General features: G+C 44.3%; 1 protein-coding gene across 2 annotated transcripts in view; it reads right to left on the bottom strand.

Moving 5' to 3' along the window:
• The window catches only part of Cfap221 (cilia and flagella associated protein 221), a 99,382-nt gene that overhangs the window by 49,660 nt on the left and 32,112 nt on the right, over positions 1-17,610 (bottom strand). For both annotated transcript variants that reach the window (XM_045150630.1, XM_045150631.1), the window contains exon 7: positions 9,875-9,978. In XM_045150630.1, coding sequence (XP_045006565.1) covers positions 9,875-9,978 — 104 coding nt within the window. The remainder of the gene's footprint in view (positions 1-9,874; positions 9,979-17,610) is intronic.

Here is a 17,610-nt window from a genome sequence, read left to right as displayed (position 1 = left end):
GAGCTCGATCTGATGCTGCTTCCAGAGTCACCACGCTTTAGTCCATGGTGCACGTCAGGTTCAGAACACTGCAAATGCAGGCGGACACGTGGAAGGAGGGGACGCCTGATGGGTACAGCGTCCACAAATATTCTCTCTGACTCCCACGAAAGGCTCTTGGCCTGACTTCCTAGGTGAGCCCCTCCACCCCTTGGCACTCTTGCTACTGGCCCTGAGGGTGACTCGCTCAGCCTGGCCTGCCTTCCTCCCTACTGTGGTCCTGCTCTGGATCCTGAATCGCCTCTCCTGCCTCTCTCTACACGCACGCAGCATTCAAGTAGTGCTTTAGGAGAAGAGAGAGAGAAACAAAGTTGCCAAATCGTGTGGAGCTTATAGTCTAGCTGTGCTACCCCCTAAGAAGAAGGAACTGGTGACCGGGAAACAGTTCAAGCAGCCATGTGCTTCCTGTGCAAGCATGGGCACCTGAGGGTCATACTCTGAGCCCATCGGAAATGCAGGACATAGTGACATGTGTTTGTCATCCAATGCTGGGGATGCAGACAGGAAGATCCCTGGGGCTCACTGGCCAGACAATTTAGCCTGATTGGGGTGTTACAGGCCAATAAAAGATCCTGTCTGAAAAAAGGTGGACAATGTCTGAGGATTTCCTCTGACCTCCACATGCATGCACTCACACGTGCATGTGCATTCATATACACATGAACACACACACACACACACACACACACATGTGCATGCATGTGCAAGCAAAAGAAGCAAGTGAATATTAAATACCAAGTCAAGTTGTAACCATCCTGGAAGGAGAGACTATATTTCAAAGAGAGACCCTTGTGCTAACAGACAATTGAAGCACTGAATCCCAAAGGATTAAAAACCAAAGAAACAGGGATGGAGAAATGGCTTAATGTTTAAGGCTCATGCCTGTGAAGCCTAAGGACCCAGGTTCAATTCCCCAGTACCCAGATAAGACAGATGCACAAGGTGAGTGTATGGGTCTGGAGTTTGTTTGCAGTGGCTAGAGGCCCTGTGCCCATTCTATATTTCTTTCTCTCTCAAATAAATAACAAATAAACAAACAGGAATCTCTTACTGGGGGAAGGGAAAGGCTGGAGCCCTGATGCTGGCCAGAGACAGGAACTTGTCTCCCAGAATGAATTCACACAGTTCTGACCACTTGTCAGATCACCTTGCAGGAGAGCCTGGAGCGGAGACAATGGTAGGTCAGTGATGGATAGGACCACACCTTGGCCAGGACTGTATAGTCATTCATACTTCTTGCCCTCTATTTAGACCTGAACCTCATGTCAGAATCCTGAAGATGGACAGAGAGGGGTGGTCGGTGGTCACTGGATCTCCTTACTTGTCCTCCTCCCAAAGTGATTGCACTGAGTGAAGCTCATTTCTCTGCTTTTCACTGTGACACATCTCTTTAATTGGACATTGGGGATGGGTGACTACAAGCAGCTTGCTGGGATTGCCAGAGACCCAGCTTTGACCTTAAGAACTCTGGTTACAAAGCCATGAATACCAACAAGAAAAATAAAGTGAGGCATGGAGATGGATCAGAGATATAAGGACAGGGGTGGTATAAGGATAGGGGTGGCAGTTGTTTTAATTCTCTAACTCTGCCTCCTGCCTCTTGGAGTCTCACACCTGTGGTTCCCTGGGCATGGAGTGCTGTCTCCTGATCTAGCTGTCTCCTACTCCAAAAATGGTCTTCTCATGACCTGCTTCCCCTACTAGATGGGGGGCGGGGGGAGTTTAAGGAAGCAGGAGCCTGCTTTCCCACTACTGCTTTGTAGCCCAATAAACTCTGTGGAATGAATGTGTAAGCTCTACTTGAGAGCCTCCTTCAACCTGGGAATTATGGGAAACTCCTACAGTTTTTCCACCCATTAGAAACTTCTATCCCCTAAACTTCCATGTACCCCATAGAATTCTGGGTCATAGCTGAATATTTTCAGACTTGCTATACCTCCCAGGAGAGTTGTAAGCCCCCCTCCAAGGCAGACACTAGTTCTGAAGATCTTTTATCTTCCATGATTGCTTCCCCAGGGCTTCAGAAATGGGGATTTTTCAAGTTCTTGAGAACAGAAGTCAACATTGTAAATGCCACCCATCCAGCTGAGGGACAGGCAGAACAAATCAGGAGAGCTTGGGTCTATAGGCCATCAGATGGTCAGCCAACAGAGACCATGATTTAAAGGGCTGAGGTGATGGCTTAGTTGATGAATGAAGACCCAAGTTGGGGTCCCCAGAACTCAAGTCAGAGCTAGGTGAGGGAGTGTGTGCCTGTAGTCCCAGTGCTGGGGGACACAGAGATAGGAGAAACTCTATGGCTTATTGGCTAGATAACCCAGATGAATCAGTGAGCAAAACTCTGTCTCAAAAAAATAAAGTGAAAGTAATTGAGGTAGACACTCAACATTGACCTCTGACCTTCACATGCACATGTATACCTTTGTATGTGCATCTGTACACACATGTGCACCCACATGCATGCACACCAACACACACACATACATACAAACCCTGATTCATGGGTTTCAACATTTTGGTCACCTACTTAGTCACCCTATGGAATTCATTGTTCATTAAGGATCTGAGACCAAGAAATTTCTAATATTTTCAATATTTATTTTTATTTATTCATTTGTATGCAGACAGATACAGAGAGAAGAGAGGGAGCCATAATGGGCATGCCAGGGCCTCTAGACCCTGCAAACGAACTCCAGATATATGTGCCACTTTGTGCATATGGCTTTACGTAGGTACTGGGGAATCAAACCTGAGATGTTAGGCATTGCAGGCAAGTGCCTTAACCACTAAGCCATCTCTCCAGCCCAAGAACATTCTATTGAGTCTGCTCATTAACTTAAAAAAAACAAGAACAAGCTCTGAGACAAGGATTAATGTCTTTCTTAACCTGATTGATTGTTAAATGCTTGCAGCCCAGACGTAATAACTAAAGCACACTGCGGAGATACAGTCCAGGCAACAGAGAAGGCCACTCTCTCCATTAGCAAGGATGCCACTTAGCACAGCTCGCTTACCAGAGGACAGTGACAGTAGGTTGCTTAATGTTAACAGCCATAACATGTGTGTCTAACTTTGACAGCTCTCTGTTTGGCAAAAACTCATAGTGATACAAAGGAGAGGATGTCCCATGTTCTAGAAGTGAGAAAGGTACCTGTAAAGTGTTAACTTCATTCAAACTGTTGCTACCACAATGTATAATCCCTGCAGAATGGGTGCATGGAGGAGGGAAAAGATGGTATTGACACATGATCTATCCATACAAAATATGTTCTTTTTTTTGTTTTGTTTTGTTTTTTGTTTTTCAAGGTAGGGTCTCACTGTAGCCCAGGCTGACCTGGAATTCACTATGGAGTCTCAGGGTGGCCTCGAACTCACGGCAATCCTCCCACCTCTGCCTCCCGAGTGCTGGGATTAAAGGCGTGCGCCACCACGCCTGGCCATACAAAATATGTTCTTAATAACAAAAATGCCTAAACCGAGGCTTGGAATATAGCAGAGTTGGTAGAGTGCTTCCCTAGAACACACAAAACCCTGGGTTTGTTCCCAGCACTGCACAAACCAGGTGTGGTGGCACACACCTGTAATCTCAGCACCTGGGAGGTAGAGGCAGGAGGACCAGAAGGTCAAGACTATCCTTGAACATAGTAAGTTTCAGGTTAGCTTGGGCTATATAAGATCATGTATAAAAAAAACCAAAAACAAAAACAAACAAACAAACCAAAAAAGAAAGAACAAAAACCCAAACCACTATCTTATGACTTAAACCCAGTTTCATCTGGGGTCAGTCAAATTTGCTTCCCTCATCTAGCAGGAATAATGTTAGATCACAGGCCAAGATGCTGGGCATGTAGTACAAGCCTAAAATCCCAGCATTGGGGAAGGTGAGGCAGAAAGATCTCCAATTCCAGGCTAGCCTTAGATACTGTCTTTAAAAAAAAGAACTAAGAAAATTCTAAGTCCACTGATACAACATACAAGTATTACAAATAAAGTGTAACAATTCGGAAAGTGCCACAATGATGAGGTCACCACACCACCAGGAAATACTATTGTCTTTTCCCAGGTGACAATAACAGGAAACCTATGCATTAGGGATGGCAGATACTAAAAAGAGATGGACAAAGTAAAATGCACACTAAATTTAGGTCAGTAAAGCAAATTTGGGGATAACTTGTAAAACCTATTTTCTCATACATGTCTACACATCCTGTTACATACATTTTTGACACATAATTGTACAAATATGATTTAAATTTTTTTCATTTTAGAGAGAGACAGACAGAGGAAGAGAGAGAAAATTGGTGCATCAGGGCTTCAGACACTGAAATTGAACTCCAGATGTTTGCACCACTTAGTGGGTATGTGCGTCCTTGTGCTTGCCTTGCCTTTGTGCATTTGGCTTATTGGGATCTGGAGAGTCACACGTGGGTCCTTAGGCATTACAGGCAGGTGCTTTAATGGCTAAGCCATCTCTCCAGGCCACAAATGTGATTTTTTTTCCAATACATATACAATTATATAAAGATAAAGCAGGTCTGTCAACGTACCCATCACCTCAAACACTTATCATGTCTTTGTAGTAAAATGTTCATGCTTCTAAATCTGTATGCTTATGCCCATAGATCAGTGCTGCTCTCTGCTTTGGTCAGGGGGTGGTGTTTACTGGGAAGACTCAAAACTCACCAAACTGCTGAGAATAAGTGACTTTCGAGTGCTTGGTCCTAAGTGGGGCCCTATATAGCATTCCCCCCTGAGGCTCAGGGAGCCTTGTGGAAAGGTGGGGTGGGAAGAATGTAAGAGCCAGCGGGGTGGGAAGAGTTCTGAGGATTGCTATCCTCCACACGTGACATGAGCTCACAGCAGTGGTGGCCACGTGCTCATGACCTGACAAGACTGGGATGTCCACACTCTGTGAGGAGCTCATGAGGTCCCGCCCCTCTCTGAGGAGCTATTGGCAGGTTGCTGTGGGAGGGGGAAGCGTTCTCCTCAGTGCTACAGCCTCTGGTAAGGTGTCCATACTCCAGTAAACGCCTCCCCCACCCGTGCTCACACAAACAACTCTATTTAAACTCAGTGGGTTATAAAATAAGACATCAACGCAGAAGTGGGGCTTGCTGGAAAAAAGAAGGGGTTCAGTGGAATAGGAGCAAGATAAGGTAAAGAGGGGGTTAAGAACCCTAACATACAAAACCTTCTCTGAGTTATGATAAAGTGTGCATTATTGTTCATTTGTCACCCTACTGTTCACCAGAACAATATCTTTTTGATTCAAGGTCTCACATATCCCTGATTGGCCTTGAACTCACTATGTAACCAAGGATGCTCTTGAACTTCGGTCCTCCTGCTTCCACCTCTTAAGTTCACGTGGTAAAGGGGGTTTGAACCCAGGGTGTCATGCATGCCAGGCAAGCGCTCTGCCAACTAAGCTACATCCCCACCCCTATGAGATAAAATACTTTAGATTCCCCACATAAGTGAGATCATCAGTATTGTCATAATTTTAAAACAATTTTTCCTCCAAATATCTCCAAAGTACAGACTATTCCCCATGAGTTGTCTTAGATCCATCCAACCCACATGCTTGAAGTGTTAGTGACGTCAGTTTTTAACCTTTGAAAATTGAGGGTTCTACTTAGTATGGGATGTAAGGTAAACGATTTAATCTCCCTAAGATTAAATTAACAGCTACATTGTTTAAAAGTCTTCCAGGGACAAGGCATTAATATGTTATAACATTGCCTGTAATTCACTGGAGGGAAAGCTTTGAGAAGGCTGGGCCTCCTTCTGCTTCACAATGGTAGGTCACAGGCCACCTCTGCTGACGTGGAGACAGACAGACCCCTGGAGACTGCTGGCCAGTCAGTCTAACCTAATCTGACAACTCCAAGCCAATAGAAACCCTGCGAGATAAAGAAATAGGTGACAGATCCAGGAGCAACTTCCGAGATTATGCTCTGGTTTCTACAGGTGTGCCCACACGTATATTAGTGCACACACACACACACACACACACACACAACTCATGGAGAAATTACACACATAAAATTATTATTGAAATGTTAGAAAGAGAAAATAGTTCTTGGAAGAAGTTATACTTGTCCCATTTGAGCTCTTAAAAAGGAAGAAGCAGCTGTTTCCTGATGCTCAGCCATGCATGGGGCGAGTTTCCCAAAGCCCGGACAGCTCCTTTTCCTTCTCACTTGATCTTAGCCAAAAGGCCGAGAAGTGATTCATTTTCTTTCTCAAACATGCCAAAGCCAGGTGACCACACCTAGGTGGAAGCCAAGGCCTGGAGCTGACTGCAACAGTCTGTTTTCAAACTTAGGCCCAGAGACTTAGTGTGAGGAGGGTCATGTAAATCTTACAGTTTTTAGGTGCATGCTCACTTCCAACTTTTTTGGTGTTGTGGTTTGAATGTGAAATGTCCCCTTTAAACTTGTATGTTTGAACACTTGGTCTCTGGATGGTGGTGCTGTTCTGTGGAACCCTTAGGAGGTACAGCCACTATGGAGTGAGTCTTGAGGTTTTATAGGCTGGCTTCACTTCCTGTTCACTCTCTTTGCTTCCAGACTGTGCATGTGATATGACCAGCCAGCTTCCTGCTCCTGTTCCCATGCCTTCCTCACCTTGATGGACTCTATCCCCTCAAACCGTAAGCCAAATAAACTCTTCCTCCCATACATGTCTTCTCCTCACAGCAATGAGAAAAGCAAGATACAAGGACAAAACTTCTATCCAGTCTTGGCCGATTAAGCCCCTCAATGTGTAGTCACTTAGACTGCCAATAATCCCCAGCACTTACTCTCATCTTCAATTCACTTCACCCTCTGGTAAACTTTTTTGACTGGAATTAGAAACAAGTGGTGAAATGAAGTCTTTGGAATCTACTAACTCTCTTTTCATCCCTATGCATCAGATATCTGAAATACAGACATGAGGAGTGAGACCCAGGCAGCTTGGACTCTGTCTGTGGGCACAGGAGGCCAAGGAAGAGGATTTCACGTGGAGGGTGCTGGGAAACTAAGCCTGCTGATCAAGTCATGTTTTGGTTGAGCACAGGACCCATGGCTAGTAACAATGCTCACAGAATATACATACTGTATCCGCTGTACCAGGCAATGTGTCTGGCACCACACAACCAGTGCCTGTTCTGGCAGAAGGACTGGACAGGAAGCCATAAAGAAGCTCACCAGCCTTCTTTGAGGTTCTAGCAAGACCCACCCTTATTTACCTCTCACCCTGTCCAAAACCATCAGTGCTCCAAGCCAACCTTGGCTTCCCTTCCTAAGAGGGGATGTCTACTTCCACCTTGTGCCAGGTCAGCCCACTTTCCCCTCAGGAGCAAAGAGGCAGTTTACAACGTTCACCAGGGGCTGGAGAGTTAGCTTACCCAGTAAAGAGCTTGTGAGAGGACCTCAGTGTAATCCTCAGAACCCATATAGAAAAGCCATGCATGGTGGTGTATACTTTAAATTCCAGCACAAAGGATGTGGAGACAAATGGATTCCCGGGACTCATGTAGCCTACTTGGTGAGCTCGAGGCCAATGAGAGGTCCTGTCTCAAAAAGATGGTGGACAAAGCCGGGCGTGGTGGTGCACGCCTTTAATCCCCGCACTCAGGAGGCACAGGTAGGAGGATCGCTGAGAGTTCGAGGCCACCCTGAGACTACATCGTGAATTCCAGCTCAGCCTGAGCCAGACTGAGACCCTACCTCAAAAAAACCAAAAAAAAAAGATGGTGGACAACATTCCTTAGGACTGACTCCTCAGGTGGCTCTCTGGCTTCCATACACATGTGCACACACATGGACATATACGCATACACATATAAAAAGCAAAAGAAGCCAGGCATGCTAGCACATGCTTTTAATCCCAGCACTTGGGAGTGTTCCTGAGGAATGATACCCGAGATTGTCCTCTGGCCTCCACATGCATAAATGAACACACACACACATACACACACAACAGAGAGGGGGGGGAAATAATCTCTCTCTTTCCCTTGTGCCTGACATAAATTAACCTCAATGTAAGCATTGCTATCATTATCCTAACAAAAGGTTTATTACATATACACACTTAGATAGCTTAAATAATGTCTTTTTAGTCTGATTTTAGTAACTAGTTATATTCTCTTCTTTTAAAGGCCCAAACAGCTCAAAATAGTAAGACTTTTATTTCCGGAAGGACAATCAAGTATATATTTTTTGCAATATAATATATAACTACCTTATATGTCAAACGTCTTAGAATTGCTCCTGGTTCTGTGCAAAATAATCTCTATACATTTCACAATTTAGAATTAATTCAAAGCTTGTATTTGGACACAATGCACGCTTATAATAATGTCAGAATTGTAAGAAAATTAATAATTCAGGCTTAAAACAAATGAAAAAATGGGGGAACATTCATAGAAGACCACTGTGCATAAATATTTAAATTCCAAACCTAAATATCAAGGGACAGAAACAGGGAGCTGTGAGAAATTTACAAACTTCAAATGTAAGGGTTACCACTTCCATAAGCATAGGGATCTATATCCTTTGGGGAATCTAAACACAGCTTGGTCATACCACATATGAGAAAAATCTGTCAGACCCTTCACTAAGATTCTGAATTCTTGGGAAGAAATAATATTGTTAATTTATTTGAAATTGAATGGCAGGGTAAATATAAAATCAATGATGGACCATGAGCCCAAATGACAATTAGACTTGATTAACACTTGATTTCAAATTTTGATCTTGAAAGCAATTTACCTGATTATTATTTATTTCATGTGTGTCGTATGTGTGATATATGTATCTGTGTGTGCAGATGTGTGTGCCCGTGTACATATGTGCAGAGGTCAGAGGAAGAAGTCAGAAGTCCCTAGAGCTCCCCATGTTTCAGTTAGACTGACTGAGCAGGGAGCCTCAGTGACCCTCCTGTCTCTGCCCCCACTCAGCACTGGGGTTACAGACACATGAAGTCATGCCAGCTTTTCATGCACATGCTGCGGGTCCAAACTCACATCCTCGTGCTTGTCCAGCAAGTGCTCTTACCCACTGCACCATGTCCTCCTCCCCTTAACTGGATAGCATTATAAATTATCTGCATGTTAAAATTATCCAAGGGTGAAAGGAGAAGAGAGGGCACAGAGGGATGGGAGAAAGGAGTGAGGGAGAAGGATCAACAGAGACAAAGTGTACAGGATAATGTCCCAATGAAACCCATTACGTGGTGTGTTAATTAAAAGTAAATTTAAAAACTAAAGCATCAAAAAATGTTCTTAATCCTTAAGTGTTCAAATCTAATTTACAGGGTGTCAGATGTGTAAAATTTGCTATTACACATTTGAAAACATGATAATATATTCAAATATTATCAATCCCATTTTTTTAGAGCCTGAGACATTCCAAGTATAATGGTTAATCTATATTGTCAACTTGACTTCATTTAGAGTCACCATGGAAACAACTCTGGTGTGTCCATAAAGGCGTTTCCAGAAAGGTTTATCTGAAGGAGGAAGACCTACCTAACTGAAGGCCGCCCCATCTGAGGTGGTGGGGTCCTGGGCTGCATGAAAAGCAGAAGCCAGGCTGAGCACCAGTCTTCATCTCTCTCCGATTCCTGACTCAGAAACACTGTGACCAGCTGCCTCATGCTCCTGCCACCACATGTCCACCACCATGATGGACTGCACCCCCATCCTGGGAGCCAGAATAAATCCTTCCTCCCTTAAGTTGCCTTTGTCTTATACTTGCTCAGCACCAAGGAAAGTAATGAATACAACCAAGTTGTGCCCTTGACCTGAGAACTTTAGGACAATGAGAATTGAAGTCATGGCTGTCCTCACCTGATGTGGGCTCAATTGTAAAGGCTTGGTGAGCTTGAAGCAAAGTGATATGGAATTCAAAGTCCACGGGGCAGCTGCACTGCAAGGGAATCACATAACTTTTGCTGCAAATGGACAAAAAGGGAAAATGGAATACATTATTTTTCTTCATAACTAACTCTTGGTAGAGAGGAATAGAGAGAGGTTCAAGTTGTATAACAAACAATAATGCCAACAGCTAATATCAGCCGGGCACTTCCTGAACATTTGTCACATTAATGATTTTTATTTTTTTAATTTTAATTTATTTATTTATTTTTGAGACAAGGTCTCATATATCACAAACTGGCCTCAAACTCACTCCAGCTAGAGATGGCCTTGAGCTCCTAACCATCCTCATCCTTCCTCCTGAATGACAAGTGTGTACCACCATGTCGGGTTCATGCAGTGCTGGGGATCAAACCCAGGGCTTCATGTATGCTAGGCAAGTACTCTACCAACTGAGGCACATGTCCAACCCCTATTGTACATTTTCTTGATGGTAAATATTATTCTGCTTGGGTTTTTTTTTTTTTTGTTTGTTTGTTTGTTTTATAAGGTAGAGTCTTGCTTCAGCTCAAGCTGACCTGGAATGCACTATGTAGTCTCAGGTTGGCCTTGAACTCACAGTGATCTTCCTACATCTGCCTCCTGAGTGCTGGGATTAAAGGTGTGTGCCATCATACTTGGCCTGCTTGCTTTTGGTAAGTTTTATTTTAGAGAGAAAGAGAGATAGATAGATAGATAGAGAGAGAGAGAGAGAGAGAGAGAGAGAGAATTGGCATGCCAGGGCCTCAGCTGCTGCAATCAAACTCCAGACATTGTGTGACCTTGCACTTGCCTCACCTTGGTGAATCTGGCCTACATGTGATCTGGAGAGTTGATCATGGGTCCTTAGGCTTCGCAGGCAAGTGCCTTAACCACTAAGGCATCTCTCCAGCTGTTGGTTTTGTTTTTTGTGAGACAGGATCACACATAGCCTGAGCTGTCCTCCAATTCCTTATGTAGCTATAGGTGACTATGAACTTCTGATTTTCTCGACGCTCTACCTTCTGAGTGCTGGGATTATAGGTGTGCACCAATATCCCACCTGTCTCTACCTCCCCAGTGCTGGGATTACAAGCACACATCACTACACTTGGCTTTTTCTCCTGGATTCTGGGGATCAAACTCAGGTCCTTGTGCTTGTAAAACAATAACTTAACCAACTGAGTCATCCCTCCATCCCCTGTGGGGACAGGAGGATTCTTGGAGCTTGCTAGCTAGCTAGTCTACTTGAATTGGTGAGCACCAGGTTGAGTAAGAGATCCTGACTCAAAACAAACAAACAAACAAACATAAAGAACACGTGAGGAAGGCATTTGGCCTCCACATGTACTTGTGCACATGAAATGATGCCCACACATACACATGTATGTATGTACATGTGCACACACCACCCCACACACTCACAAAACCATATCACTAAGTACAAAGATGCTAATAAAATCAAAATGTTCCCAGAATTTCTATCCTGCTTCTAGACACAGCACTGGCCAGTATCGAGGAGACCCAGCAAGGGCTGGAGAGGTGGCTTAGTGGTTAAGGCACTTGCCTGCAAAGCTAAAGAACCCAGGTTCAGTTCTCCAGGACCCACATAAGCCAGATTCACAACGTGATGCATGCATCTGGAGTTCATTTGCAGTGGCTAGAGGCCCTAGTATGTTCATTCTCTCTCTTTCACTCTCAAATAAATGAATAAAAATTTTAAAAAGAAGACCCAGAAAACCCTTCTATGGATTGTATGTTCCAATAATGTCACCACATGTTAAAGTCTCAATTCCTATGATTGGAAGAGGGCATTTGTAGGTCAGCAGGAGGTCACGAGGGTGGGCTTCCCAATGGGATTAGTGTTCTTTCAAGAGGAAGAAGGGACCAGGGACCACTACTTTACCACCTACTAGTGCCATGTTGGGAAACCAAAGGGCCCTCACATGAGTCCTTGGGCATCTGCAATATGTTTTTTATTTGTGTCATGTATATCTATATGGGCATGGAGGCATTGAGTGGCATTTTTCAGGTGCCGTTACCTTTTTTTGAACCAGGGTCTTTCAGGGTCTTTGGCTTGGAACTTGCCAAGTAGGCTACCCTAGCTGGCCAGAGAGCCCCAAGATCCTCCTGTTTTGGACTCCCAGTGCTTACATTACAAGTTTATGCTACCAAAATGAGCTGTTTTTATTTTCTGGGTTTTTTTGGAAGTGTGGGTTCTAGAATTGAACTCTGGTCCTCATGCTTGCAAGGCAGGCACTTTGCTGATGGAGGTAGCCTAATATGTCTGTTGTTTAAGCTGCACAGTCTTTGGAAGCTTTCTACAGCAGCTTGAGCTAAGACAAATCCCCCAACATTTTCCTAAATGTTACCCCCTCCCTCAAGCTCTGGCATGCACACAGGGAGAGACGAAAGCTGGGGATCAGCCAGTTATTTTCACTTAAGCTTTGGATGGAAATTCTATGTTCAGAATGCAAACAGCCAACGGAAGGAAGACACACTATTAACTGCTGAGAAATCAGACCTCCTCCTCCCCCCCAAAAAACAGGCCATAATTTGAACAGATATAGAGAGCAGAAGGGACTTTATTCTTCAAATGTCAAAGAATGCTCTTTTAATGTAAAAGGAGTAGGTGTGGAAACAGGCATTTTAATCAACCAAAATTCCTTCCAACATTGACATTTTAAAGCCAGACTGACTATATGTTTATGTCTGAATCTACTTGTATCTACTCTTTTTTCTTTTGGAATATTTAAAGGAATTTACTATGCTACATGTTTAAATTTTTTTCTTCTGGCCAGTTTGGTTCAATTCCTATTATTATTTTTTATTTATGTGTGTGCATGCATGTGTATATGTTTGTGTGTGTGTGTATGTGTGTGTGTGTAGGTCAGAGGACAACCTCAGCTGTCATTCCACAGGAACAATCCTCCATTTTTTGTGTGTGTGTGGTATTGTGGTGTTGTGTATGTGTGTATGTGGTGTGTGTGTAGTGTTGTGCTGTGCTGTGTGTAGTATTATGGTGTGTGTATACTGTGGTGTGGTGTGTAGTATTGTGATCTCTGTGTGTTGTGGTATGGTGTGGTGTGTATGTGTAGTGTTGTGCTGTGTGTAGTGTTGTGGTGTGTGTGTACTGTGTGTGGTGCCTGCACTTGTACGTGCTGATGCACTGCTCTGTGAGCTTGTGTGTGGCAGCCAGAGGGAACATGTGGTGTCCTCTCCCATCACTCACCCATCTGCTTTTCTCTTGCAACAAGACTCTTAATGGTTCCAAAGCTTGCTGTCTGAGAACCCCAGTGATTCCCCTGCCTCAGCGCCCCACAGAACTGGGCATATAGGTGTGCATGGACAAGCCTTGCTGCTTACATGGGTTCTGGAGATTCAAACTCAGGCTGTCTCAGGCCTCCTCAGGCCATCATGCTTGTGTGGGAAGCATAACTAACTACTGAGCAATCTCTCAAATCCTCATCAGTCTTTTTTTTTTTTTTTTTGAGACAATCTCTCATTGGTCTGGAACTCACTAATAAGGCTAGACTTGCTGGCCAGTGAGCCCCAGGAATCCTCCTGTCTCCGCCTCCCCAGAGCTGATATTATAAATGCACACCACCATACCTGGCATTTTTACATGGGATCCGGGGATGGAACTGACGTCCTCATGCTTGCAAGGCAAGCATTTTAACAACTGAGCCATCCCCCAAAGCCCCTCCCATGTACTTTCTATCCCAAAAAACTGATGACTCTAAGTTCTTCATATAATTGGTATCCTATAGATTAAAATACTTTAAAAAATCAACTATTATATTTACTTCACACAAAAGTATTAGCAGAGGGCGGGAGATATGGTTTAGCAGTTAAGGAGTTTGCCTGTGAAACCTCAGGATCCAGGTTTGATTCCTTAGTCCCCAAGTAAGCCAGACGTACAAGGCGGCACATATTTTTTGGAGTTTGTTTGCAGTGGCTGGAGGTCCTGGCACACTCATTCTCTCTTTCTCTCATAAATAAATAATACATATATAAAAACAGTAGAAATGACACATTTGATGGGAACAGCTCTTTACAGTTCCCATGGGTAGCAGGTAATGTGGAATAACGGGAATAAGGAGTGCAATTTGGGGCAGCTCCCTGGAGGATGAGCAGGGCCTACGGCTGGAGCCCAGACGAGAGCAGGAGCTGGTGTCAGGAACATGGGAACCGAAGCCAGGGCTCCCAGAGGGAAGTGAGAGACAGCTCAGCTGGGCGGGAAGGAAGATGAAAGGCCTCCTGCAGTCTCCTGGCTTTTTGTGAAGAAAAATATAGCATTTATTGTGGAAAGAGAAGAGGCCACACTAAAAGCTACCAGCAATTGCTGTTTCTTTTAAGACTGGGGTATAGCAGGCGACCACATGCTGGCTGTATTCAAGACATACTTCCTCCCAGACAAATGGACTGTAATAACATGTTGCCTCACTGCACCAGCAGTACGACACCCTGCTGTCAGTCTGCTGGTCCTTGTGGTCTGTCTACCCACAGTTGTCAGGGAAAAAAAAGCTCATTCTCTGGTGGAATAAGAAATATATTTTTTAAGCATAGAAACCTAAATTAGAATTTTTTGGTTTTAAAATTGCAGGAGCATATTTTTAACAGAAAGCAGCTATTCCAGAAATTACAGTCATGGGCTATGGCTGTAGTTAATTTGGTAGAGTGCCTGCTAAGTACTCACCAAGCCCCGAGTCCGATCCCCAGCACTATGTGAACAAGCAGGGCATAATACCCTCACTTGCAAATCTCAGCACTTGGGATGTGAAGAAAGGAAGATCAGGAGTTCAAGGTCATCCTTGACTACATATCAATATGAAGACAGCCTGGGATACATGAACCCTATTTCAAAAAAAAAAAAAAATCAGGGCTGGAGAGATGGCTTAGCAAGTAAGGTGCTTGCCTATGAAGCCTAACAACGCATGTTCAAATCTTCAGGTTCCATGTAGCCAGATGCAAGGGTGCAATGTCCAACATGCACCACAAGGGGCGCACACATCTGGAGTTCATTCCCAGCTGCTGAGGTCCTGGCATGCCCATTCTCTCTCTGCCTGCCTCTCTCTCTCTCCCTCCCTCCCTCCCTCCCTCCCTCCCTCTCTCTCTCTCCCCTCAAAAAAAAAAAAAAAATTAGCCACAGTTGTGTGTACTGGTTGCTCTGACACCATACTGAGCATTTTGACAAACATTCAACCATCACATTCTAAAAAGTATGTTGAAAGTATATACATGTTTGTATGCCTGCACGTGTGTGCATGTGAATCTGTGAGTGTGTACCACATGTCATGTGCCCAGAACTCCAGATCTGGGATATTGCAACAGTACTGGACAAATGTGGTGGCTGGTGCAGTATTAGGGGAGGGACTTGACAGCTGGATCTTAGCAAGGCAAGGATGCATCCAGAAGCCATTCAGTGTAGGGGTTTCTCCAATATAAGAAACCATTCAGGTGTTCTATGTAAAAATATAATCTTGGTGGGAGGATTTTCTTTTCCTGATAAAATTCAGAAGAGGAGGCTGGGTCATGATGGATAATTAGATTGATACCTGGTCAGTATAAGGACATTAAATCAAAGAGATTCTAAATACAAACTAGTGGAGAATTGTTCCTACATCAGAAATGCAGGCTGATGTTAAGAGGCAGTGATTGTGTACATGTGCATGTTTATGTGTGTGCAGGTAAGCATGTGCATGTGGGTACATGTGCTCATATGTGTGAAAGCCAGACAACGGCCTTGGGTGCCACACTCAGGAATGTCGTTCACCTACTTTAAAAAACATTTTATTTATCAGTTAACTAACTAACTAATTAATTAATTTACTTACTTGAGAGAAAGAGAGACAGGGGTGGGGGAGAGAGAGAGACAGAGAAAATGGGCACTTCAAAGCCTCCAACCATTGCAAACAAATTCCAGATGCATGCACCCTTGTGCATCTGCCTTATGTGGGTCCTGGGGAATTGAACCTGGGTCCTTAGGCTTTGCAGGGAAGCGCCTAACCACTGAGCAATTTCTTCAGCCCCCCTGCCAATTTTTTTGAGACCAAGGTGTGTCTCCCTGCTCTGGAACTTTCCAAGCAGGCTAGACTGGCTGGCCAGCCAGCCCTAGTGATCCTCCAGTCTTTGCCTCCCTAGTGCTGGGATGACAAATGTGCACCACTGCACTGGGTGTTTTCACTTGGGTCTGGGGTGTGGAGCTCAGGTCCTCATGCCTGCACAGCAAGCACTTTACCACCTGAGCCGTCTCCTTACCTCATGCTCTTTCCTGCTAAAATCTGTAACAGAATACAGTCAAGATGGAGAAACTAGATTGATACCTGATCAGCAAAAGGAAAGTAAATAAGAAATTCTAAGTACAAAGCAGGGGAGAATTGTTCACATAAGGACAGTACAGGCTGCTGTGGAGTGACAGTGACTGTGTTAACCAAACGTTGATTTTGACATGTAAGCTCACTCCTGTCTCACAGACCCAGGCAGTGGATGAAGTAAAGCAGTAAAGTTGTGTGTCCACAAGCCCAAGTCACTCTTGTCAGGACATTTTCTTCATCTGCTGCTGCTCCTTTAGCCCAACTTTGACTTTGGGATGCATAAGCAGAGTCCTTCTGTGAAGAAGGAGTGTGGTTCCCTTGATCGCTGGCTGTCAGGACTCTTTCAGGATGAACGCTGCAGTCATTCACTGACGCCTTTGTTCCAGCACAGATGCCGTTGATTCTTGGCCCCTCACAGAAGAGCTCAGAGTTGGCACAGGGCAGGGCCGGGCTTGGCTATCGTTGGTCATTGCCATTGTCATTGCCATCAGGCTTCTGTCAGTGCTGCCTTAAGAAAGCACATCCTCAAACAGCCTGGATGCTTTAAAATCCAGGCCCAGAACATTAGATCCTGACCTGGGTTAGTTCCATACTTTTTAAAATGAGCCATGAGGCTCTCTGATTGTATAAGTTTTTTTTTTCTCATTGCTATGACAAAACACCTGACACAATGAACTTAAGGAAGGAAGAGCTGATTTTGGCTCACAGTTTGACAGTACAGTCTATCATGGCAGGGTCTCTCATTTGCCCAAAGCTCACCAGTTAGGCTAGACCGGCTAAGTAGCAAGTCCCCCAAATCTGCCTGCTTCCATCTCCCCATCACTGGGGTTACAGGCACATTTCCTGGCTTTAGAATATTTAAATAATATTTTATTTTTATTTATTTATTACACAGAGAGAGAAAGTGAGAGAGAATATGGGTGCACCAGGGCTTCTAGCCACTGCAAATGAACTCCAGATGTCTGTGCCACTATGAGCATCTGGCTTATGTGGTACCTGGAGAATCTAACCCGGTTCCTTAGGCTTCACAGGCATGAGTCTTAACCACTAAGCCATCTCTCCAGCCTTAAATATTTTTTAAAACATATTTTTTTTATTTATTTGCAAGTGGGGGGTGAGAGAAGCAGCTGCTCACACTGCATCTATAGTCAGGAAGCAGAGAGATGAACGGCAGCCCTCAGTTCTCTCTCTCCTTTTCATCCATTGTAAGACTCCAGCCCATGGGATTGAGCCTGCCACTGTTAGGGTCTTTCCTCTTCAATTAGCCTAGTCAAGAAACTTCCTTACAGAGATAGGAAACATGGCTCAGTGAAAAAGTGCTTGCCATGCAAGCATGAGTACCTGAGTTCAGATCCCAAGAGCCCACATGAAGCC

This window comes from Jaculus jaculus, chromosome 5 (assembly GCF_020740685.1).
Source record: "Jaculus jaculus isolate mJacJac1 chromosome 5, mJacJac1.mat.Y.cur, whole genome shotgun sequence".
NCBI lineage: Eukaryota > Metazoa > Chordata > Mammalia > Rodentia > Dipodidae > Jaculus > Jaculus jaculus.
The sequence above is the reverse complement of the archived record's forward strand: the minus strand, read 5'-3'. Positions and strand labels throughout refer to the sequence as shown.